This window comes from Rhamphochromis sp. 'chilingali' (genome assembly GCF_963969265.1).
Source record: "Rhamphochromis sp. 'chilingali' genome assembly, chromosome: 21".
NCBI classification, from domain to species: Eukaryota; Metazoa; Chordata; class Actinopteri; order Cichliformes; family Cichlidae; genus Rhamphochromis; species Rhamphochromis sp. 'chilingali'.
The window spans coordinates 23,560,980-23,585,435 of record NC_137949.1 but is presented as its reverse complement, the minus strand read 5'-3'; the positions used below and the strand labels follow the sequence as shown (position 1 = coordinate 23,585,435).

The 24,456-nt window shown below is 38.0% G+C and overlaps 3 protein-coding genes across 16 annotated transcripts in view; 2 read left to right on the top strand and 1 right to left on the bottom strand.

The window, feature by feature from the left end:
• Positions 1–719: 719 nt before the first annotated feature.
• LOC308389798 (E3 ubiquitin ligase TRAF3IP2-like) lies at positions 720–4,529 on the top strand. Its single transcript, XM_080871325.1, has 8 exons — positions 720–848; positions 1,478–1,574; positions 1,699–1,889; positions 2,533–2,621; positions 2,702–2,770; positions 3,193–3,297; positions 4,012–4,086; positions 4,177–4,529. The coding sequence occupies exons 3-8, from the start codon at positions 1,733–1,735 to the stop codon at positions 4,345–4,347; spliced, it is 666 nt and encodes a 221-aa protein (XP_080727451.1). The 5' UTR covers positions 720–848; positions 1,478–1,574; positions 1,699–1,732; the 3' UTR covers positions 4,348–4,529.
• A 1,277-nt stretch (positions 4,530–5,806) lies between these two features.
• The window catches only part of LOC308389359 (uncharacterized protein), a 29,852-nt gene continuing 11,202 nt past the window's right edge, over positions 5,807–24,456 (top strand). For 4 of the 14 annotated variants that reach the window (XR_013970258.1, XR_013970259.1, XR_013970260.1 and 1 more), the window contains exons 1-18: positions 5,807–6,374; positions 8,267–8,473; positions 8,565–8,648; positions 8,724–8,828; positions 8,916–9,071; positions 9,271–9,414; positions 9,544–9,687; positions 10,015–10,158; positions 10,265–10,384; positions 10,508–10,627; positions 10,711–10,755; positions 10,839–10,886; positions 10,990–11,016; positions 12,113–12,220; positions 12,313–15,498; positions 18,783–18,842; positions 18,967–19,119; positions 19,299–24,245. Coding sequence is in view for 10 of the 14 variants with exons in the window: in XM_080870730.1 (XP_080726856.1) it covers positions 6,365–6,374; positions 8,267–8,473; positions 8,565–8,648; positions 8,724–8,828; positions 8,916–9,071; positions 9,271–9,414; positions 9,544–9,687; positions 10,015–10,158; positions 10,265–10,384; positions 10,508–10,627; positions 10,711–10,755; positions 10,839–10,886; positions 10,990–11,016; positions 12,113–12,220; positions 12,313–15,498; positions 18,783–18,842; positions 18,967–19,119; positions 19,299–24,245 (9,808 nt within the window). In the remaining 4 variants the exon portion in view is untranslated. The remainder of the gene's footprint in view (positions 6,375–8,266; positions 8,474–8,564; positions 8,649–8,723; positions 8,829–8,915; positions 9,072–9,270; positions 9,415–9,543; positions 9,688–10,014; positions 10,159–10,264; positions 10,385–10,507; positions 10,628–10,710; positions 10,756–10,838; positions 10,887–10,989; positions 11,017–12,112; positions 12,221–12,312; positions 15,499–18,782; positions 18,843–18,966; positions 19,120–19,298; positions 24,246–24,456) is intronic. The other 10 variants (XM_080870737.1, XM_080870734.1, XM_080870731.1 and 7 more) reach the window with 6 other exon arrangements.
• Positions 16,113–18,286, bottom strand: LOC308389361 (E3 SUMO-protein ligase ZBED1-like). Its single transcript, XM_080870741.1, has 2 exons — positions 17,153–18,286; positions 16,113–16,988 (listed from the first exon to the last, which is right to left on the bottom strand). The coding sequence occupies exons 1-2, from the start codon at positions 18,214–18,216 to the stop codon at positions 16,316–16,318; spliced, it is 1,737 nt and encodes a 578-aa protein (XP_080726867.1). The 5' UTR covers positions 18,217–18,286; the 3' UTR covers positions 16,113–16,315.

Sequence of the window (24,456 nt, the reverse complement as noted above, 5' to 3'; positions counted from 1 at the left end):
GCGTGAGATATTTGCATATAGTAGGTTCCAGTGCAAGTCTGTGCATCCACAGGAGTCCTGAAACCAGACTTTTAACAGGAGGGTGATGCCTCTCTCTGGTACTTAACCATAGACATGTTTATGAGCATGAACTTTCGTGTTGTTGTTTTTAATACCTGCAAGTAAATTAAGCTCGATCTATTGATTTTAACACAAGGAAATGTTTGTTTTACACATCATCTAATTTGATGTGGTACAGGATGTGTCTCAAGCTGAGATAAAATGGAGAAATCTGGAAAGGAGCCAAAGCTAGAAAACAGCTTTCAACTTATGAACGCTGGAGTAAGAGAAAATGAAATGGATCGACCGAGATGCTGCATGAATGCAGATTATTTCTACCGAAGCCCAAACAGATGCAGAGAAATGAATCAAGAGTTTTGCGAGCAGAAACTTCATTTTATGCAGCATGTGGAGATGATCCAACCCAGAGTACCAGAAGATGGAAGAGAAATATCTTCCAGGATGAATCTACATCATCAGTCTTCTGATGACTGCTTTTCTCAAGGAGCGATGCCGAATGGCACAAAAAGAGAGTGCGGCTGCTGGGAATGTGGAGCAAAGCGTTGTGGAACAACTGAGCCTGCAAATGGAAACACAGCGAGGTAACCATGTTACACTTTTAGGGAGTAAAATACCAGCACACATTTGATTAGTTAAAGCATTCATTTTCAGAGGGGAGGATGAATGCGACGCTCAACCTCAGAGTGATTTAGAAGAGGAACTCGAGGCTCCTTTGCCGCTGAAAGATGACAACGAGTGGCAACACTGTACTCCCTTTTTACTTCCCCACCACGACGTGCATAGCTGCGGTAAGGAAAGCAGTTCTGTGATCTGTTGTGATTCTTTTATTTGTGTAATTAGATAAAAGAAACCTTGAAAGAGGCTGTGAATACTCTGTATGTTTGTAATACATATAGCTATGACACACCTGTAGGGTAACACTTCATAATGTGGCCTGCGACTAAGAGCACTGTTCCCCTGTAATGAAATGGAGTTTTAACGTATTTAATTTGAAATTACCAACATATACTTAAAGGTAAGTACACTAGAATAAGGGGCTAGCAAGTATGCTGTACTTCGGGGCATGTGGCTGTATTATGGAATGACTTAACCTTGCCTAACTTCTGAGTACTTTACAGGAAAGGTGTCAAACTTTATGCAGTAAGTAATTTTAAGTACAATGCAGGTAAAGTAAAGCAATTGAAAAATAGAAAAAACAGAAAAATGTAAAAGAAGTTTTAAATATTAGGATGAAACCTGTTGTGAATTTAAGGGTTGTGATTAGTATTTACTGTTTGAGGTAAAGAAAAAAGATGCTTATTTACTCTTGATTTTGAAAAAACTGCTTTTACTGAAACACTTTCAACAGACACTCCCATAGAAATGTTTAAACTGTACACAATGACCTTCGTCATATTATGAACTTAATACCCTGCAGGAGAATGGCTGTGTAATCTCAACCGATACCATCCTCAGTCACGTCACCTCTCTGCTCCTTTCCAGCACTGGACACCTCGGAATCAACCCCAAAATGGGTAAACACAGCTGACGATGTATTCAGAAAACAACATTTTTTACATGTATGGTATATTGATAAAGGTTGGCAAGATTATGTGAAAGATGTTGGTCTTCGTATATTTTTCTTTCTTGCTGCTTCAGGCTCCAGTTTCATGACCACTTTAAGAATAACATCATGGGAAGTGTCTCAGTTAACGTCCCTCACTTCTCACTTCCCACTGTGGAGGATGTTTCACGGGTCAGCATGCTGAATGTGGGCTCAGCAGGAGCAGAGGAGTCCGCTTCACATCCACACGGGAAAAGGAAGGGCATCCGTTTGCCCGATGAGTGCCGTGAGTCACTTTTTTTGGCACTTTATTGTCTCTGTAACAAGGAATGCACATTTAAGTGTTAACGGAACAGATTAATTAGTATCTTAGAGACATTTCGTCGCTAGCGCAGAAACTATCTACTTAGCACGTAAACTGAAGTAATATTTATTTGTATTGTCTTTATAGATTCACATTTAAAATAAAAAGCAAGCTCAAAATATTGTAAGAAAGCTAGCTTTAGGCTATATTTTTGATTAATTTTTCAAATTTATAATATAGGAATGAGTTACTTAGAATAATGATGAAGATATTTTTGCTGACCACATTTTTTATATACATTTTTTTTTTTGTTTATTTTTAGAAATCGGTGACCCAAACCCAGTGGTAGCTTAATTATTTTCTCAAAATGTAATTTGATACCAAAGGCAGTCAGGATAAAGGTACTTCACCTATCTGATCATTTTTATTTGCTGCTGTTTCTTCTTTTTTGAAACGTTTTAAGTCACAGTTTGGCTTTGAACACTTGCACTAAATGAAGCATCAACAGCCAAACCAGTATGTAACAGTATAGCAGAAAATACAAGTACGCTTATATTAAGCTGACACTGAACATAAAGCTTTAAGATTCTGATTGTTTGGGTTTTATTATCTTGCCTCTTCTCAGGAAACGTTTTCATCACTTACTCTTCGGACGTGTCCTCAGAGATGGTCCCCTTTGTGGATTTCCTCACAAAGCAAGGTTTTCGACCGGCTGTAAGTTTCCACCCTGTGTACACTATCATTCTGTAATATCATTAAACACTTTGCTCACAGCACTAACCTAAATTTCACAGATTGACTTATATGACAGCTCCATTAGATGTATGGACGTCAACAAGTGGACAGACAGTTACCTTAAAGATGTAAGTAATTATGAGAACTGTGTGCGAAGTTATATTGTTACCATAAATTGCTGCAAGTATCTCTACAAGTCTACCTTTTTAATACTCCTTACTAGGCTACACTATTATTTGCACAGGTCTTGTAACATATGTTTTTCTATCTTATTTTTAAACTATGATTCTAGCTTGATAGTCAGTCTGCTTTCTGTTAGTGTTTATGTAGTTATGTGGTTGTGTGAGCTCCGGAGAATCTCAGATTCCCCCTGGGATTAATAAAGTACCCATCATCAAGATCAGCAAGTGTGTTACCCTCTATAACAGATAAAATGATATTTCATATTCCATGTTTTTGCTGTATCTGTGTTTATTTCAAGTTACTTTTGTATGAACACTGTCTTTTTATTCAGTGTCTGAAATTTCTGTCTGTTTTTTTTTTTTAACAGCCGTTAACCCTTATTATTATCGCCATCAGTCCAAAGTACAAGGAGGATATTGAAGGACCTGCAGTTGACAGCCATGGTCTACACACCAGATATATCCACTCAATAGTGAGGATAAATCAGCAATGGAGGAAATACTCAAATACTGTATTTTAGCAGAGGAGTTAATTCTACACTGAATTAGAAAATGCTATTAAAATATTAGAGTTGTGATACTGCGCAAAAGTCTTGAGCCACCCTTAAATTATTTCATTTAATTTCTTTAGAGGGCCTTGAGCAATAATTCTCCAGGCTTTCTGAATGGCTTTTTTCTTTGGACATTCAAGCATAAAAATGCATTTAACTTGAAGGATGAACCAGCGTTATGTCTACACACGACAGAGAGCTTAGCAAAGAAACAATTTAAAATTGTATCTTTAGACACTTTGTTACAAACACTATGTCAAAACATAAGGACTAGGCTTAAAAACAGATCTATAGCAGACTCAAGGATTTATAATCCTTATATACATTTAAAAAAAAACGTTTTCACGTTTCAATGAATTGCTGCAGCAATTTCCAGTCGTCCTAGCAAAATATAAATAATGGAGCTGACTCCAGACTTTTTCCACAGTATTGTTATTTAGAAGTGTTCAGTATGTAAAAGAACATTTATTCATTTTTTTCTTAACAGTAAGTTTTATGATTAAGTTCTTCATTCCTTTAATGTTTATTAATGTTTATGAACACAAAAAAATAATGTCATATTTCTTTACATAAATAATATGCAATAATGCTGACAGGTAAACTTAGAGTATTTTATTGTATATTTAATTTTGCCAGATGCAGAATGAGTTCATCCAGCAGGGGAGCTTGAATTTTAGATTCATCCCGGTTCTCTTCCTTTGTGCATCCCAGGTCAGAAAACATTTCCCATATTTATCCCTTTGCATTTATCTTATCTTTATTATATATATATTTTTTAAAAACTGTGGAAAATCTCGACAGAAACATGTCCCAAGCTGGCTCCAGAATACTCACGTGTACCGCTGGCCGCAGGACACTGAGGATTTGTTACTGCGACTGCTGAGGGAGGAGAGATACGTGGCTCCTCCTGTACCTGTGGAGCTCAGCTTATTCATCAGGCCTGTTACCATGAGCGACGCAGCTACACTGTAAACAAACAAACTGGTGTTCGGGCATGTGTCTGGGTTTAATGTTTCTGCTTTAAAAGCTACATTTTGCAGTAAGTTTATTTTACAAATCCACAGTTTGATCCAGTTTAAGTTGAGATATAAGCTCATGTTCCAAGTTCTATTTTATGTTAAGTGCTGTTTTTCAGATGACTCAATAAAGTTTTTTCCATGTATTTAGACACATTTCTCTGGTACATTTACTATGTAAACATACGCAGAATATATTATATAATAACTCTGAATGGCATTCCTACCAATGGTGTGGCTTATTTGCACAGGTGTCACCTTTTGGAGGTATTGGCCTGTGGGAGACTTTCTTGGAACCACCCACATACTTGTAAATGTCCAGATTACCTTCTCTCTCTTTGCAGCATCCCCCCCCCCTCCCCCTCCTTCTCATTATTCACTCCACAGCAGTGTTTGCTAATCACAGTGTTATACACAGCGCTTTTGTTGCTATTATTTTTAATATTTTCATGGTTGTTTATCATGAAAGCAATGTTCTTAGTTTAGCATCAGGATTAAGAGGGTGGCCTTTTTGTTGTTGTTGTGGTTTGGATTGGATTGCTCTTTTTACTGTGTGAAACTATCTAACTTTAATGAAATTATATTAAGACTGGCCAAACCGACCAATCTAAAATATATTTGAATAAAACAGAACAGACTTTATCCAGAACTTTGGGGTGCAAATCAGTCACCCTCCATCACTTTAGCTGCTACTCAGGTTTTTCAGATGTCCAATGTCAGTGGGATTTTCATTGTGGTGGTTTTTTTCTCAGATGGAAAACATACTTAAAGTCATATCAATCATTTTGTCAGTATTTTATACAAAATGTCAATGCTAGCAGAGACCACTGAATTTAAGTAACTACCGATGATTAATTTATTATGTTCATGTGAAAAAAAACCAATACTGGAAATAGGAATTTTAAATAAGAAATGAACTTTAAGCTCTGTTGCCTTGAAGACACAAACCATGTATCCCGCGTTGCAGGTATTAAAATAAATTAAAATAAAAACCTGAACAACTGGAAGAAGCAGTTATGGAAAAGATTTAGGCCACCGGGGGGGAAACAATTCTGACTTCTTTTTTCTTTCGATGGCCCTAATCCTTTTCCATAAGCAGTTGCAGTTTTGGCTCCTGTTAACTTTTGTCAAACCAGGATCAGGCTACATTTATCCATGATTCCTATTAATGACCTCTTGCAGAAAAACATGCACTTATGGACCTTTTTATGGACTTTTTTTTAATCAACTAGTACTAGTTCTGAAATTACTCAAAAGAAGCTGTTTTAACCTAACTTGAAGGTAGAAGGGGGGGATTTGAAGGTAGTTTTCATCTGAATTGCCATTAATCGTGGGCCTGTGATTTGTTTTTAGTGGACAGAGTGCTGCAGCAGCCAGTAGGGGTGCTCAATTCAGCCAGCTGATCTTGCACACCCTTGAACGTCCAAAAAAGGTCTGCCAGAGCGGCTGGTGAGCAGAGCTCCAGCTAAGAATAACCTGTATTTTCTGGGCGGATAGAGTTACCTTGCAGCCTTCCTGCTCTCTGCACTGGCCTATACCCATGTGAGCCCCCAGAAACACTGGGTGAGATATTGTGCATTTCCCCTCACCCTGCCCAGCCCTGTGCTTAGCTTGGCTGATTCTTCCCCTGTGTCGCTTTACTTTGCCCCACTGTCCCCAGACCCCCTTTTTTAATGCTGCCTCACAGGCAGCTCCAAATTCCCCAACATATGTAGGCTTTCAATTCATGCTTAATTTTCCATTTTCTACTTTTTAAAACCTTGGACAAGTTCCACCTGTGGATGTTATGGGTAAGAACACAAGGCTGTGACGGTCCAAGTGACAATGGAATAATTTACCACCTGGGACACTTTTTTTTTTCCTGAGAAAGTGGATTCAAACTGGATTTACTGGAGCCGTCACCAGTTAATTCTTCATGAGGAGGCTTTGTCTCCAATTTAAAGTATCCTACCTGAGATAGTCTACACGTCACAATGGCTGAAGGTAGGGTTGTTACACCTGGGTCTTCAAGCACAACTGTTCAAATAAAACCTTTACTACAGCACAAAAATCCACAGTAATAAATTCTGCATAACAAATAAACGGCAGTGTTTTGATAAGTTGTGTCCTCTGACGATGATGTGTCGAAAGTTGGTTGCTATAAATATAAGCTATCAAGTCACCAGAGTATTCGCATTGCTCTCCTGTGACAGACTGCAGCTGCAGCTGACCTCAGCCAGGGTGGTAGACCTCAAGCAAGTCAAAAGGAATATACATAAATAAATAAAAGTGTGAAAAAACACCTGCAAGTCCTGCATTCACAGTACTGTGTAAATGTAAGACACTCTTAGATCATGCTTAAATGTGCAAAAGTGGTGTTAGTGGAGGAAAAAAATCGTCTTCGTCTGATATATTAATGCAGAAGACTGCTGCTACTGATCCACCAGTGTCTATAAAGAGCATTTCCTTGTGACACTGTAGACCTGCTTTTCACTTATATATGTACAGTTTCTTATTGCAGTCAGCAAGTTTAGACAAGTGTTCCCTATTCTGTATGCCTTTGTGCTACTCTTTGAATCGTTAGCCGTTATTTTAAAGGCATCAAAAGCACTGTAGAAAGCTGATAACAATAAATAACCTGTAAAGCTTTATAATGCGCTCCAGCACATAGTCTTTTCTTATGAAGTGTATAGTGCATATTGGCTACTCTGTAAACAAAGCCAATGCTCATAATTACTTAATGTTATTACTTCAGTTATCACCAGTTTTAAAAAGCACATTTTAAGATCGAATGTTTTTGGGTTTAGGGTTTTTTAACAGCGAGTGAACTTGTTGTGTTTTCACAAAAAATGTAATAACACGATAGTTACTTAGAAAAATTGCACAGCTCTAAACGATGCTGTTGATTGAAGAGTTGAGTTTGCGTTTGAGAGGTTTTTTCCCCCCGTGTCCTACACGCTAGAAGCAAGTGGTCATGCATCGAACATTTTCAGAGTTCATTCAACTTGGACCTTGAGTGAAGGTCTCCCTGACGCCTGACATTACAGTAAATCAGTACAGATAATCTTACACTCTGTGCACAGCATTTAATGATGATAACACTGTTACTAAATGCTGCCTTGGGCATTTTTCACTGTGCTAAGCCAGTCTAAAGTGTGTCAGTACATTTGGAAAATGTCACTGCTAAAATTGGAGTGCCCTATCACACCATGACTTTTCTGATGACGTTTAACATTTCCGATTAATATAAATAATAAGGAAATAAAGAGACAGTATAGGGTCATGGTAAAGATGAAAAATTATATATATACAACTAATAATGCACTATGTGCGCAAAATGTCTTCCTGTCAGGGTTTGTCTTCATTGTGTAGATGATAAGACTTGAAAGGTTTAAGAAAATGGGCTTTTATTAAGACGCCAGGGCAAAATCATTGTTACGATAGTGAAATTACTGAAAGAGGGCGATAATATGACCGAAAAAGACTTACGCAACAATTGACAGATCTGATAAAACATACATAGTTTGCACACTTTGTAACAGAGGAACAAAACACGGAGAAACACTTTCACTGTTGTTAGGAGACATACAGAGATTTCACAGCTAAAAGTGTAATGTCAGCTCCTTCTGGTGGACAAACTATGCAAGTGTGCAAGTTCTTGCTACCAATCACTCATTATAGACAACAATAAATATGTGTACAAGCAGACATTTAATTGTTTTATCAGTTCTGATCCATATAGGTTTTGCACATGATCTGCAGTGGATATTTATAAAGAACTGAAACCCTTGTGGTTACTTTAGCAGTGCAAGAATATCAAACATTACAAGCACAAGAACAAAAGCAGAAAGAATTTGTCAGACTAACTTTTGTCTATTTATGTCTTCCACATATAGTAGCCAAATCAGCCTCCCACGCTGCAGCCACTGGGTCCAGTGACGGAGCAGCAGCGCCACAGACGAGCTCTCTCAGATCCAAAGGTCTGGGGCTGCTCAACAAGGTGAAAATGTCTGTTGAGCTGCTGATTGCCCTTGCTGCTCTCCTGTCCTGGCTGGTTGTAGGTGTGGTGATGTTTGACTTTGTTGAGTACAAAGCAGTCCCCGGTAAGCCACAAAATCTAAAAGTGTATGTCCCCAAGTCTTTTAAGCCATCAGTTATGCAGAATCTGACCAACATGTTTGCTATCATCGTTAGACATCCAGCAGATCATAACGGACCCTGTCCAGGCCGTGAACGACGCCACTGATGAGTTATCCAGTCTGCTCAATAAGTTTCAAGGTAGTGGGGAATTTATCTTGGCACAGTTTTTATTTGTGTAAGCTCTCTAATGCATGACTTGCTGTACTTTTGCAGAATGCGCACCGGATTTAAGTGACCCCATGTCAGCTGCCAGATACGCAGCCGAGGAAATATCAGAAGCAAAAGATGGGTTTGTTCGATATTTGTCAGATGAAGAAGGTATGACCGCTCACTCCTGCCAACACAAGCAAAAAAACAAAAACAAAGACTGCTTAATAAGTACAGAATAATCTTCTGAAACCACAGGGAACTTCTACCTCAGCTACATTGACCCTGTGGTCATTGGTAGACAAGCTTTCCATTCAACGAATGACTTCATAGGTGGAGCACTGGGTTCCTTCAGGGACACACTGTGTGCTGTTGTGGATACATCACTGGAAACCATAGAAGATATTAAAAAAGGTATGTAATTTATACTTGAATCCTTTTTCTACTCAAGACTGTTTTTCTCTTGTTTCACATACAGTTAATGAATGAATAAATCTGTCTTTTTTTTAAATACTTGAACTAAACTTTAACTCCCTTGCTGGTTTGTAACATTATTAATTAATGCAGAATGTACTTACAAATGCACTTACTTTTCTATTTCTTTTCCATTCAGGAAAAACTGATCTTGGCTATATTGACCCTGTAATGATAGGCAGAGGTGTCTTTAATGCTACTAATGAGTTCATGTGTGGAGTGGCGAGCTACATCCAGGATGTGCTCTGTTCCATACTGGACACTACACTGAATGTAGTGAAAGGTATTTGCGCTCTCTCGTTTAACCCATAACCTCTTAAAAACAACATAAAAGAATATCTATCTAACACAATTTAGAGAGTTTGCTTTGCGTACTTTCTGTCCGTATTCATTTCCTGTTTGTGTTTCTCAGGAACCGTCGACATTAGCTTCATGGACCCTGTGGTAATAGGAAGAAATATATTCCACGTCACAAATGACACAGTGAGTGGAATATTTGGCTACATCCAGGACGTGCTCTGTGCCATCGTAGACATGATACTGGATGTATTCAAAGGTATTCAGTGCCTCCATATTGTCTCATTTGTGATGTTTGTGGCTTAATATTTACAGTACATCTTATATTCTGTATATACTGCTTATGCATTTTACAGACTTTATTAGGAATGTATTTTTAGATCAACAGTAACTCTTTTTAGCTTGTTATGGATGTTGTCCACTAAACAAAAACTTATATAACTTATCTAACTTTGACAATGCATGCTTTTATAAGGAAAATGTTGGCCTTAAACACATTTTTCTAATGTCTGTGTAACTGTCAAGTACATGTATGTTTAATGAAGTACTTTACTGCACCTTTGACCTGAGTGTGTGTTGTCCTCAGGAACCACTGACATTAGCTTCATTGACCCCGTGGTTATTGGCAGAAATGCCTTCAGTGTTACTAATGACTTTGTGAGTGGACTATTTGGCTACATCCAGGGCGTGCTCTGCGCAGTCTTGGATGTCATACTGGACACGCTAAAAGGTACACAGTCTGCCAAGACATCACCTGATACAATGCACACACTGCAGGTTTCCCAGACTTCACGAAGGATTGTTTTATTTTCTCTATTATTTTCTCTGTTGGTTAGATATCCAGCATACCTTGGGATTTAGCCCCGTGTCAGTTTTTAAGTCAGCAGTAGAAATCACCAAAGAGCAGACAAACCTGCTTGCGAGCTACATCTCCTCAACACTGATTGGTGAACAAGGTCTGTTTTAGCCTACGTCATTATCAGAAAATTGGTTACATGTTATCCTTACGGCAGCTAAGCTGATTTTCTAAATAAAGACAAAGCAGCTTTTATTCACTGTCTGGTGTTTTTCATTTTCAGGAATCATGCCTGAAGTGTCCATTGACCCAATGAAAGTTGTTGAAGATGCTGTGTCAGAGCTCACAGACAAGAAGGATTTGCTCTTAGCTTACATGTCAAGCATGATTGTTGGTGATCAGGGTATGGCTATTAGTATTAGATGTTCAGTACTATTAATTAGGAAATATTAAAAATCCATCTGCTAAATATTTTCTATGTTTCAGGGGAACCTGTCACCACCCCAGGTGTAAATGTAGTAACAGAAAAAGGTTTCTGCTTTAATCCACTCAGAAATATTCTGATAAACATTTATGATTGGCAGGTTTTCACAAAATGTCTTTGTTTCTTTTAGATGAAGCTGTACCTTCCCCATCTGATATCAATTTAGTAAGAAGGAAAGGTAATGACAGTATTTCTTCTGTTTTCCATTGCAGTAATACAGAAAAGGAAATATTACATTAAAAAAAAAGAAGCTAAGTGTCTTTTTCCATGTGTTAATACAGGGAAATTTCTGCCTCCATTTGAAAAAGGTAAGAAAATATCTTCGTTAAAGACATTTAAAATGTGCTTTTAAACTTGCGCAATGTGTGTTGCAAGCAACTAGACTGCATAGATTTTTTGATTTTTGTTTGTTTCTTGCATGTTTGTACAGACTTGTGTTTTTCAAGGGACATTATTCAATCTGTTTTCAAGTCTGCCTCATGGTATGCCTTACTGTTCAGTGTAACCCTGAAGATCTATGAAACTGCGTGCCACTGTGTTTGAAAAATACTCGATTTGTACTCATTACATTATAGCATGGACAAACATGCATCATATCTGTTCTTCATTCTGTTATTCTAATTGTCATTAAGCTGCTACATTGTTATGGATTGGTTTACTTCATTCCTCCCTTTCTTTGTCACACTGACCATTTGTTGTAATATTTTACAGAACTTCGCAGTGATATGTCTTGACTCAGTCATCATGTTTTTCTGTGTAACATTGTGCATGACCATGTGTGTCCTTCAGACTTGCATTCCTTTGTTGCTCTTTCTCGCATTTTTTGTGCCACTGACTGGTTGCCTCCTGTTTTTGACCATTTACACTGTTGTCATATGTATATCCTTGGATCGTCCGGACTGGATTACATGTGTTTTTGTATACTTTTTACCTGTGCATGTAACTATTAAACACACCACATGTTGCAAAGATAGCATTCACAATACTTTTACACTGTATTTACCATTGTAGCCAGTTTTGATACATCATGTTCCTTTGGTCCTGTGGTTTTATATAAACGATTTGATCCAGCCAGCTCCTTCATTAAGATCATCACGGCACTGTAGCCTAATTTGATCAAGTACTCTGCTGTAATGAGTGGCTAAACATATAGCTCAGCTGCAGTTTGTACCAGCTACTTCAGGAAGTTACAAGGCATTTAAAAAACACTTTAAAAGAAGCTAAATAGAAAAGAAACGAGATATAAAATAATTCCTGCTTCAATTTATGAAGCAATTTTAAAAATCCACTAACTGCAATCTGTGGTGTATTCATGCTGTAATGTTGCTATGATTTTGCACCATTAAAATCACCCTATAAAGAAATGAAGATCACATAAGAGGGATGATAAGGTTCGTAATACAGTTACAGAGATCATGCGTGCTGCCAAAGATGAAGCTGCTCCTGCTGCAGAGATAAAAGAAGACTCCGAGATGGCACCCACTGAAGCAGATGTGACAGAGGAAGATGATGGTATTTACATGATTTTTGTTTCTTTCTTTTTTTTTAAGTCACATTAATTAAGTTAAAAACAGACACTAAATTTATTGCTATCACATCACTAGCAAGACACACTGAAGAACCAGAACTGAGACCATCACTGAAGGAGGAGGAAAAGCTTGATGATGACACCAAGGAGGAGGAAGAGGAAATTGGAGAGGGTGATGATGACGAAGTTCAAATAAAGGATAATGCAGAACAATTAATAAAAGAAAAAGAGAATAAAGAGGTGATAGAAGGAGGAGGTGATGGTAGAGGTGAAGACCAAGAAAAGAGAGACACAAAGACAGATGAATTTGCGATAATTGTAAATGATGAAGTGATACAGCACAAAGGGGTGGTAGAAGATGAAGAGGTGCAGGAGACAAAAACCAAAGACATTTTGGTAGAAGATGATGAGGAGAGCAAAACTGAAGAAACTATTGTGGATAAACATGAGAAAACAAAAACTGAAGACATTTTTGACCAGGCCAGAACTGACGATGCTTCAGTAGAACATGAGGAGGTAGAAGAAGAGGCCAAAACTGAAGATGATTTGGCAAAACATGAGGAGGAAGAAGAGGAAGCCAAAACTGAAGATTATTTGGCAAAACATGAGGAGGAAGAAGAAGCCAAAACTGAAGATTATTTGGTAGACCATGAGGAGGAAGAAGAGGAAGCCAAAACTGAGGATTATTTAATAGAGCATGAGGAAGAAGAGGAAGCCAAAACTGAAGATTATTTGGTAGAACATGAGGAGGAAGAAGAGGAAGAAGCCAAAACTGGAGATTATTTAATAGAGCAGGAGGAGGAAGAAGAGGCCAAAACTGAGGATGATTTGGTAGAACATGAGGAGGAAGAAGAAGAAGCCAAAACTGGAGATGATTTGGCAGAACATGAGGAAGAGGAAGAAGAACCCAAAACTGAAGATTATTTGGTAGAACATGAGGAGGAAGAAGAGGAAGCCAAAACTGGAGATTATTTAATAGAGCATGAGGAGGAAGAGGAAGCCAAAACTGAAGATGATTTGGTAGAACATGAGGAGGAGGAAGAAGAAGCCAAAACTGGAGATTATTTAATAGAGCATGAGGAGGAGGAGGAAGAAGCCAAAACTGAAGATGATTTGGTAGAACATGAGGAAGAGGAAGAAGCCAAAACTGAAGATGATTTGGTAGAACATGAGGAAGAGGAAGAAGAACCCAAAACTGAAGATTATTTGGTAGAATATGAGGAGGAAGAAGAGGAAGCCAAAACTGGAGATTATTTAATAGAGCATGAGGAGGAGGAAGAAGAAGCCAAAACTGAAGATGATTTGGTAGAACATGAGGAGGAAGAAGAAGAAGCCAAAACTGGAGATTATTTAATAGAGCATGAGGAGGAGGAAGAAGAAGCCAAAACTGAAGATGATTTGGTAGAACATGAGGAAGAGGAAGAAGCCAAAACTGAAGATGATTTGGTAGAACATGAGGAAGAGGAAGAAGAACCCAAAACTGAAGATTATTTGGTAGAACATGAGGAGGAAGAAGAGGAAGCCAAAACTGGAGATTATTTAATAGAGCATGAGGAGGAGGAAGAAGAAGCCAAAACTGGAGATTATTTAATAGAGCATGAGGAGGAGGAAGAAGAAGCCAAAACTGGAGATTATTTAATAGAGCATGAGGAGGAGGAAGAAGAAGCCAAAACTGAAGATGATTTGGTAGAACATGAGGAGGAAGAAGAAGAAGCCAAAACTGGAGATTATTTAATAGAGCATGAGGAGGAGGAAGAAGAAGCCAAAACTGAAGATGATTTGGTAGAACATGAGGAAGAGGAAGAAGCCAAAACTGAAGATGATTTGGTAGAACATGAGGAAGAGGAAGAAGCCAAAACTGAAGATTATTTGGTAGAATATGAGGAAGAGGAAGAAGCCAAAACTGGAGATTATTTAATAGAGCATGAGGAGGAGGAAGAAGAAGCCAAAACTGAAGATGATTTGGTAGAACATGAGGAAGAGGAAGAAGCCAAAACTGAAGATGATTTGGTAGAACATGAGGAAGAGGAAGAAGCCAAAACTGAAGATTATTTGGTAGAATATGAGGAAGAGGAAGAAGCCAAAACTGGAGATTATTTAATAGAGCATGAGGAGGAGGAAGAAGAAGCCAAAACTGAAGATGATTTGGTAGAACATGAGGAAGAGGAAGAAGCCAAAACTGAAGATGATTTGGTAGAATATGAGGAAGAGGAAGAAGCCAAAACTGGAGATTATTTAATAGAGCATGAGGAGGAGGAAGAAGAAGCCAAAACTGAAGATGATTTGGTAGAACATGAGGAAGAGGAAGAAGCCAAAACTGAAGATGATTTGGTAGAACATGAGGAAGAGGAAGAAGCCAAAACTGAAGATTATTTGGTAGAATATGAGGAAGAGGAAGAAGCCAAAACTGGAGATTATTTAATAGAGCATGAGGAGGAGGAAGAAGAAGCCAAAACTGAAGATGATTTGGTAGAACATGAGGAAGAGGAAGAAGCCAAAACTGAGGATGATTTGGTAGAACATGAGGAAGAGGAAGAAGCCAAAACTGAAGATTATTTGGTAGAATATGAGGAAGAAGAAGAAGAAGCCAAAACTGAGGATGATTTGGTAGAACATGAGGAAGAGGATGAAGCCAAAACTGAAGATTATTTGGTAGAATATGAGGAAGAGGAAGAAGAAGCCAAAACTGAGGATGATTTGGTAGAACATGAGGAAGAGGAATCCAAGACTCGTGATATTTTGGCAGGATATGAAGAGGAAGATAGTGAGCTTCCCAGTATTTTGGTAGAAGCTGAGACGGAGGCAGAGGAAATTAAAACTGAATACATTTTTGAAGATCAAGAAGAGACTAAAATCAGAGACGAGGAGGAGGAGGAAGAGGAGGAGAAAAATGAAGACGTAGTAGAATATGAGGATAGTGGGGAGAAGGGGCCAGAAGAACCTATTGTAGTAGAACAGGAAGAGACCAACACTGAAGAGCCATCAATGACACACCTTAAAATACTGTTATCTGAGAAAATCAGTAATGACAGCGCTGTACCTGAATCTGCTGATGGTGAGGAGGAAGAGAAAGAAACTTTTTTTCCTGTTTACGAGGAGGATAAATACTCCAACATCCTTGATGATCATGATGAAAATAACAACAACAGCGAAAGCAGAAAGACTGAACCTAAACGAAAGAGGAAGGCCGATGTTACCCTTGAGAGATTTGGAGGACTCAAATTGTCTCACAAAGCAGAAGGCCACAACAAATATGAAAAAGGTACTAAACTCTTCCCCTCACATATTTGTCATCATGTTTTTCATTATGAGGCTATGAAAATACATGATGCATGTATTAAGTAATGTTGTGTTTTATGTGGAATGGCAGTGTTAATTTACATGCTCTTTGAATAGTTGGTAATGACAGGACTAAAGTTATTCAGACCTAACATGTAATGTGCTGAATGATTCATTTAACTTTTTTTTAATTTTTAATGTTTAATATTTTATGTCACAGTTTTTCTTCTTTGGGCTAAAAATGTGTGAATGTTTTTTCTAACTTTTTGAAACATCAAGTATTGGAAGAGTATTTTATGCCACATATTTTTCTTTTTATAATTGTCTTAGAAAATCACTATTAGTAGTATTACTAATGAAGATATGGTAATAATAGATATTTAAAAATACACCATAAACATACCCAATGTTACATACCATATATATTTAAAAAAAAAAAAAAAAAGTATTTGGCACAAATTTGTAATTTGTCTGCAATTATTTGAAAAATACCCTGCCTGCAATTACATTTGTTCAACTTTATATTTAAGCTTGTAACAGATATTTAAGCCAATATAAGTAACATAATGAAGTAAATGCAGAATAAACACAAAGAATGTATGCTTAAATTCAAAGAGATTTTTAATAGTCATTGTCAATCTAACACAGATTCTCTCCTAACAATAGAAATATAAATAACAAAATGTAACACTTTAATGCTGAATTTCAAAAGGGTGCACAAAAGTCAATATTTAAAACACAAAAAGACAGCTGAAAACCCAGAGTGGTGAACATTATTCTCTCCAAAGCAGCAATTTGGCTTAGTCCTTTACACTCAGCCAGTTATTGAGGCAGACTATTTTGTTGACATCATCTGAAGACAAAGAAGCACTCCTCTTTTGAATGATGTGACCTGAGAGTGAGAATAATCTCTCACAAGGCACTGTGGTTGCAGGGGTTGACAGGTATTTGCATGCAATAGGTGCCAGCCTGGCATGTGCTCCTTCTCTCTTTAACCACCACTGTAGTGGACACTCCTCTATGTCTATTTTGGGCTCTGCTTTGTACCGATCCAGACAGCGATCTATAGAGTCTTCCTCTTCCTCTGAATCTGAATCTGAAGAACCCAGCAAGCAGATGGCGATCTTTCTCTTTTTTGGTGATGGTTCCTCTGTTGTCTGAGCAGATGGTTGGTGTGCATGCGTCTCTGCCATCACAAGGTCATGTAATGAAGCCCACACCTCTCTTCTTTCATCTTTGGAAACACACTTAAGGTCTTTAAACCTGGGATCAAGGGCAGTAGCGATCTTCAGCCATGTCAGATTGATGCTGTCCCTCCGCTGAGCTAGGTCTGTGGTAAAAACCTTCTTAAACCTCAAAACGTAGACTGGGTCATCATCTGAGAGCTCCATAACCCTGAACAAATAACACAAGGCTGGCAACACCACGGAGCAGGAGACATACTGCTTCCCCCCCAGCAGTTCGGTCACATATCTGCAATAGAAAGAACAAAAGTTGTAAACAAGCCTATATTTTTATATTAATCACACAGAGACAAACTCACAGAGGTGGAGGGGGAGAACATACCTGAAGACGGAGCTAGAACACAGAACACAAAGGTAGACGCCCACACACACATGATAAACAAAATGATTTACCTGCAAGGTTCAAGTAGTTCCTCCAGCTTTTGCAGTATGTCAAACTCCTGGTCGGTCAACATAGTCACCATGCTGTTTTGCTGAGCCAGGATGGTGGTCAGCACAGATTTGTTTCTCTGGATCCGCTTGATCATCTCTAGGGTGGAATTCCATCTTGTTGGAACGTCCCGAACAAGTGGTTCTGTTTTTTGTCCATGTGCAACTTGCTGTTCCTTTAATTCCTGAGCGTTCGCTGGACTCTGCTTAAAATGTCCAACAACCTTGCGACATTTGGCCAGAACCCTTTCAAATTCACTGTCGTTAAGAGAAACTGTGATCGTTCTTTGCAGAATGTGGGCCGTGCAGGGCATGTGTTCAAATGGAAGTAGTCTGGCGGCTGCAACCATGTTACGAGCACTGTCGGTGCCAAACGTGGTTAACTTGTCCTTAATTTTCCATTCATTTGCAACACTCAGAAAATGGTCAGCACACGCCTCAGCACACTGTCGCTCTTCAGTTTTACTCACTGTTAGTGCAAACGATTGTAGTGTCCAGTCGTTATCAATAAAATGCGCCGTGACGCCAGAGTAGTTATCGTTGTTCACCGAAGTCCAGCGATCTCCTGTGAGAGCGACATTCCTTACTTGCACAAGCTTGCTGGACCGCTGATCCCTCTGGTCCTCATACAAAGTGTGCAGTCTCGACACGATGGTTCCTCTCGAGGGAAGATTATAACGCACGTCTCCTGATGCAACGCGAATGACTTCTCTCAGTCCATCATCTTCTACTATGCTAACTGGTCGGCAGTTTTTAGCTATCCAAACAACCAAAGAATTGGTTAGCTTTTCACTCACATGTTTTGTTATCCGTCCACGAGCACCATAATCCTGAGGCGTAGATTGGCAAGATCCCGTAGAGGTGGATTCTGGGTGTTTTGCTCTCAGGTGATAGCACAGAGACGAATTGCTTCTGTGGTACCTGAATTCAGCTTTGCAAATTGTGCACGTTACTTTCGTTTTGTCCAACAAGCCGTTAGGCAACTTCTTAAAGTAAAACTTCCCCCCCAAAAGCCCGTCCTTATCCATTGTTGCGTGTTTGCTTATAATAGCGTGGTAACACTTCTTCTTCGTCTAATTATTTCCGGCAGGCAAAACGCCAGAATAGCACAATGCTGCCCCCTCCTTCAGAGCTGCCGATGAGTTAAAAGGTCTTGTATTACAGGGGGAAACTGCATTATTATTTTTTTTAACGCGTTAAACATTTCACATTAATCTCAAAAAATTAACTCGTTAATTTTGACAGCACTAATATGTACAGGTAATCTTCTGTATATGAGCATATGTCCTAGAGTGGGTTTCATTAAGATCCCATAGAAGTATTTTGTGTGCCCAATCAATTTTCAGGCAGACACACAGTGATAAAGTTGTACATTTCCAAAACATCAGGCTGATTACTTTTAACAGTATGACGACGATATTGTGGCGTGTTTGTAATCATAGTTTTTTTTTAACACTGTGATGCTTCTAGTGCTTTTGCAAGCATGATTATTTGTCATGTTAACTGTATTACAAGTCCAGAAATTAATTATTGTATGCTGAATATTTTTGAATATTTCTGTATGCTGTATTTCTGTATATCTAATATACTTTAGTTCTGAAAGAAGCAAAGGAAAGACATGCAATAGAAGAAGTTAAAGATGGCATTATTAAAGGTACATTTTTTGAAACTGTGCATGTCTTTGATTTTTCTCAGCTTATTTTTTTCTAATATTAAATTGTAAATATTTGTGCCAATTTGCCACGGATAATCTTGTGAGGATGCATTGCTGCTTACAGATCTCAAAGCTGCAGCCCCTGTGATGGAGAAGAAAAAAGATAAGGAAGCCAAAGAGTTTGAAACAGTAGCAATAAAACCAAAAGAAGTAAAACTAAAGGAGAAGCCCGAAGTTGACACAAAACCTCTTAAACTGAAAGAAAAGAAGCCCAAAGGTAATAACGTTATATTTTGAAATTACAAAATACTGTTCAGAAGTATAAATAGACTTACAAAATGTGAAAAATAAATACAAAATATATACAACCAGTACAAATGTATACCAGTAACTTCTCCACACAAATGATATTCCCTACAGAATATATTAAACTGACACCTAAATTGTTGCTTTTAGAAGAAGAGCCAGTAAAGAAGCTGCTCAGAAAAGATGTAAAAGAACTGCCCAAAGAAAAGAAAAAAGATGTCAAACCTAAAGATGAGAGGGAAGTGAAAGAACCTCCCAAAGGAAAGGACGAGGCGAAAAAACCAATTCACGCAGAGGTCAAAGCAACAAAACCACCTAAGAAGGAAACAGATCTCAAGAAGATTTCCAAAGAAAGGAAGAGGGTAATGAAACCAGCGACAGAAGAGGAACAAGTCAAAAAACCTCCAAAAGAAGAAAAGGAAATCAAGAAAACACCTAAAAAAGAGAAAGAATTAATTAAAGCTACCAGAGAAGTTAAAGAGGAAAAGGAACCAATAAGACAAATAAAGGAACTCAAGAAATCACCCAAAGAAGATAAAAAGATCAGAATACTAGAAAAAATAGAGACAGAAGTAACCCAACATCCTAAAGATGAGAAGAAACCACCTACAGTAAAGACAGAACTTAAGAAACTTCCTGAACAAGACAAAGACTTGAAGAAATCTCCCAAAGAAGAGAAGGAGAGAAAACGTCTTAAAGAAGAGGAAAAATCTCCCAAACAAGAGAAAAAAGTTAAGAAACCTGTCAAAGAAGAGAAGGAAGAGGAGAAACCTCTTAAAGAAGAGAAACCTGAGAAGGAACATCTCAGAAAAGAGAAGGACAAGAAGAAACCTCTCAAAAAAGAGAAGGAAGAGAAGAAACCTCTTAAAGAAGAAAAGGAAGAGAAGAAACCTCTCAAAAGGGAGAAGGAAGAGAAGAAACCTCTTAAGGAAGAGAAACCTGAGAAGGAACATCTCAGAAAAGAGAAGGAAGAGAAGAAACCTCTTAAGGAAGAAAAAGAAGAGAAGAAACCTCTCAAAAAAGAGAAGAAAGAGGACAAACCTCTCAAAAAGGAGGAGAAACCTCTCAAAGAAGAAAAGGAAGAGAAGAAAACTCCCAAAAAAGAGAAGGAAGAGAAGAAACCTCTTAAGGAAGAGAAACATGAGAAGGAACATCTTAAAAAAGAGAAGAAAGAGGACAAACCTCTTAAGGAAGAAAAGGAAGATAAGAAACCTCTTAAGGAAGAGAAACATGAGAAGGAACATCTCAGAAAAGAGAAGGAAGAGAAGAAACCTCTTGAAGGAGAAAAGGAAGATAAGAAACATCTTAAGGAAGAGAAACATGAGAAGGAACATCTCAGAAAAGAGAAGGAAGAGAAGAAACCTCTTAAAGAAGAAAAGGAAGACAAGAAACCTCTCAAAAGGGAGAAGGAAGAGAAGAAACCTCTTAAAGAAGAGAAACCTGAGAAGGAACATCTCAGAAAAGAGAAAGAAGAGAAGAAACATCTTAAGGAAGAAAAGGACGAGACGAAACTTCTCAAAAAAGAGGAGAAACCTCTCAAAGAAGAAAAGGAAGAGAAGAAACCTCTTAAGGAAGAGAAACCTGAGAAGGAACATCTCAGAAAAGAGAAGGAAGAGGAGAAACCTCTTAAGGAAGAGAAACCTGAGAAGAAACCTATCAGAAAAGAGAAGGAAGAGAAGAAACCTCTTAAGGAAGAAAAGGAAGAGACAAAACCTCTCAAAAAAGAGAAGAAAGAGGACAAACCTCTCAAAAAGGAAGAGAAGAAACCTCTCAAAAAAGAGAAGGAAGAGGAGAAACTTCTTAAGGAAGAAAAGGAAGAGAAGAAACCTCCCAAAAAAGAGAAGGAAGAGAAGAAACCTCTTAAGGAAGAGAAACCTGAGAAGGAACATCTCAGAAAAGAGAAGGAAGAGAAGAAACCTCTTAAGGAAGAAAAGGAAGAAACAAAACCTCTCAAAAAAGAGAAGAAAGAGGACAAACCTCTCAAAAAGGAAGAGAAGAAACCTCTCAAAAAAGAGAAGGAAGAGGAGAAACTTCTTAAGGAAGAAAAGGAAGAGAAGAAACCTCCCAAAAAAGAGAAGGAAGAGAAGAAACCTCTTAAGGAAGAGAAACCTGAGAAGGAACATCTCAGAAAAGAGAAGGAAGAGAAGAAACCTCTTAAGGAAGAGAAACCTGAGAAGGAACATCTCAGAAAAGAGAAGGAAGAGAAGAAACCTCTTAAGGAAGAGAAACCCGAGAAGGAACCTCTCAGAAAAGAGAAGGAAGAGAAGAAACCTCTTAAGGAAGAGAAACCCGAGAAGGAACCTCTCAGAAAAGAGAAGGAAGAGAAGAAACCTCTCAAGGAAGAGAAACCTGAGAAGGAACATCTCAAAAAGGAGAAGGAAGAGACGAAACCTCTTAAGGAAGAGAAACCCGAGAAGGCACCTCTCAGAAAAGAGAAGGAAGAGAAGAAACCTCTTAAAGAACAGAAACCTGAGAAGGAACATCTTGAAAAAGAGAAGGAAGAGAAGAAACATCTTAAGGAAGAAAAGGAAGAGAAGAAACCTCTCAGAAAAGAGAAGGAAGAGAAGAAACCTCTTAAGGAAGAAAAGGAAGAGAAGAAACCTCTTAAAGAAGAGAAACTTGAGAAGGAACATCTTAAAAAAGAGAAGGAAGAGAAGAAGCCTCTTAAGGAAGAAAAGGAAGAGAAGAAACCTCTCATAAAAGAGAAGGAAGAGAAGAGACCTCTTAAAGAAGAAAAGGAAGAGAAGAAACCTCTTAAAGAAGAGAAAACTGAGAAGGAACATCTTAAAAAAGAGAAGAAGCCTCTTAAGGAAGAAAAGGAAGAGAAGAAACCTCTCAGAAAAGAGAAGGAAGAGAAGAAACCTCTTACGGAAGAAAGGGAAGAGAAGAAACCTCTTAAAGAAGAGAAACCTGAGAAGGAACATCTTAAAAAAGAGAAGGAAGAGAAGAAACCTCTTAAGGAAGAAAATGAAGAGAAGAAACCTCTCAGGAAAGAGAAGGAAGAGAAGAAACCTCTTAAAGAAGAAAAGGGAGAGAAGAAACCTCTCAAAGAAGAGAAACCTGAGAAGGAACATCTTAAAAAAGAGAAGGAAGAGAAGAAACCTCTTAAGGAAGAAAAGGAAGAGAAGAAACCTCTCAGAAAAGAGAAGGAAGAGAAGAAACATCTTAAAGAAGAAAAGGACGAGACAAAACCTCTCAAAAGGGAGAAGGAAGAGAAGAAACCTCTTAAGGAAGAGAAACCTGAGAAGAAACCTCTCAGAAAAGAGAAGGAAGAGAAGAAACCTCTTAAAGAAGAGAAACCTGAGAAGGAACATCTTAAAAAAGAGAAGGAAGAGAAGAAACCTCTTAAGGAAGAAAAGGAAGAGAAGAAACCTCTCAGAAAAGAGAAGGAAGAGAAGAAACCTCTTAAAGAAGAAAAGGACGAGACGAAACCACTCAAAAGGGAGAAGGAAGAGAAGAAACCTCTTAAGGAAGAGAAACCTGAGAAGAAACCTCTCAGAAAAGAGAAGGAAGAGAAGAAACCTCTTAAAGAAGAGAAACCTGAGAAGGAACATCTTAAAAAAGAGAAGGAAGAGAAGAAACCGCTTAAGGAAGAAAAGGAAGAGAAGAAACCTCTCAGAAAAGAGAAGGAAGAGAAGGAACATCTTAAAGAAGAAAAGGAAGAGAAGAAACCTCTCAAAGAAGAGAAACCTGAGAAGGAACATCTCAGAAAAGAGAAGGAAGAGAAGAAACCTCTCAAAGAAGAAAAGGAAGAGAAGAAACCTCTCAGAAAAGAGACGGAAGAGAAGAAACCTCTCAGAAAAGAGAAGGAAGATAAGAAACCTCTTAAGGAAGACAAACCTGAGATAGAACATCTTAAAAAAGAGAAGGAAGAGAAGAAACCTCCTAAGGAAGAAGAAAAGAAGAAACCTTTAATAAAACCCATTGAAGAAAAAGAAATTAGCCATCCTTCAAAAGAGAAGAAACTACCTGAGAAAGGAGTCACGAGACTGCCCAAAGACATTAAGAAACCATTCAAAGAGGACAAGGAACCTCCTAAAGAAGCGATAGAAATTGGGAAATCTCCTAAAGAAGAAAAAGTAGAGGTTCCTCCCAAAAAAGAGAAAGAAGTGAAGAAACCCTCTAAGGCTAAAACACCACATATAGAGGAGAAAAAAGTCACCCACCCTCCAAAAGTAGAAAAAGAGGAAAAGGAACCACCGCTAAAAGAAGAAGAGACAAAAACTCTTAAAGAAGAGAAAGAAGTTAAGAAATCTAAGGAAGTACCTTCCGAAGATGAGACGGAGAAGAAACAACCAAGAGAAGAGAAACATTTCAAAGAACAAAAGAAATCCCTTAAAGATGAGAAAGCAGAGAAAAAATTACACAAAGAAAAGGCAGTCTTAAAAACATCTAAGGAAGAGATGGTTGAGAAAGTAGAGAAGGAGGTGAAGACCACAGAACCAAAAGAAGTAACAAAACCTCCAAAGGAAAAGAAAGAAGTGAAAAAACCCTCAAAGGATGACAAAGAAGAAATAAAACCATCCATGGAGGAGAAAGAAATTAAACCTATAAGAGAACAAAAGGAAAAAGAAGTTAAGGAACAATCTAAAGATGAGGTTCCATCCAAGGAAGCAAGGGGAGAAATACTTCATCCAAGGAAAGAAAAGGAATCAAGAAAGCCTTTGAAAGAAACAAAAGATCAAGAAAAACCACCCAAAGATGCTGAGCAAGTAAAGAAGATTTCAGAAGAGCCAGAAAAGATCATCAAAGAGAAGAAACCAACAGCAGAAATTTCTAAAGAGGTGAAAGAGGACATAAAGAAAGAGAGACCTTCTAAAGAAAGGGCAGTACCAAAGGAGTCAGCAAAGGAAAAACAAGTAGTTAAAGAACCAACAAAACCTTCTAGAGAGGATGAAAAAGAACCAAAGAAGCCTATCAAAGAAGAAAGAGAACTGAAGAAGCTCCCCAAAGAACCTGTCGAAAAGAAACCTTCCAAAGAAAAGAAAGAGGAGATTCACAAAATAGAAAAAGTTAAAAAGCCTTCCAAAGAGGAGAAAGAAATCAAGACTCCCAAAGAAGACAAAGAACCTGTGAAAAAAAGAATCACAAAGACAGGTACATGCACAGTACAGAGGTTTTATTTTCATAATGTAAAGATCCACAACACTATTTCCTCTGATTGGCTGCCCCTCAGAAACAAAAGATTTGAACAGTGAGAAAGAGGATATTAAGGATATCATGTCTCTATCGAAGAAAAAGAAAAAACTAATTTGACTCATTACAGTAAATATCTTTAAAACGTTGTTTGTTCTTTTGGATGAATGTT

What these genes read in the sequence shown, in the direction of transcription:
- LOC308389798 (XM_080871325.1), top strand. Translation starts at nt 1,733, where the DNA reads ATGGGAAGTGTCTCAGTTAACGTCCCTCACTTCTCACTTCCCACTGTG. An exon ending in CAGACAGTTACCTTAAAGAT is followed by an intron (nt 2,771 to 3,192) that starts GTAAGTAATTAT and finishes TTTTTTTAACAG; the next exon opens with CCGTTAACCCTTATTATTAT. An exon ending in TCTTCCTTTGTGCATCCCAG is followed by an intron (nt 4,087 to 4,176) that starts GTCAGAAAACAT and finishes AAATCTCGACAG; the next exon opens with AAACATGTCCCAAGCTGGCT.
- LOC308389361 (XM_080870741.1), bottom strand. Translation starts at nt 18,216, where the DNA reads ATGGATAAGGACGGGCTTTTGGGGGGGAAGTTTTACTTTAAGAAGTTG. An exon ending in GAACTACTTGAACCTTGCAG is followed by an intron (nt 16,989 to 17,152) that starts GTAAATCATTTT and finishes TTTCTATTGCAG; the next exon opens with ATATGTGACCGAACTGCTGG.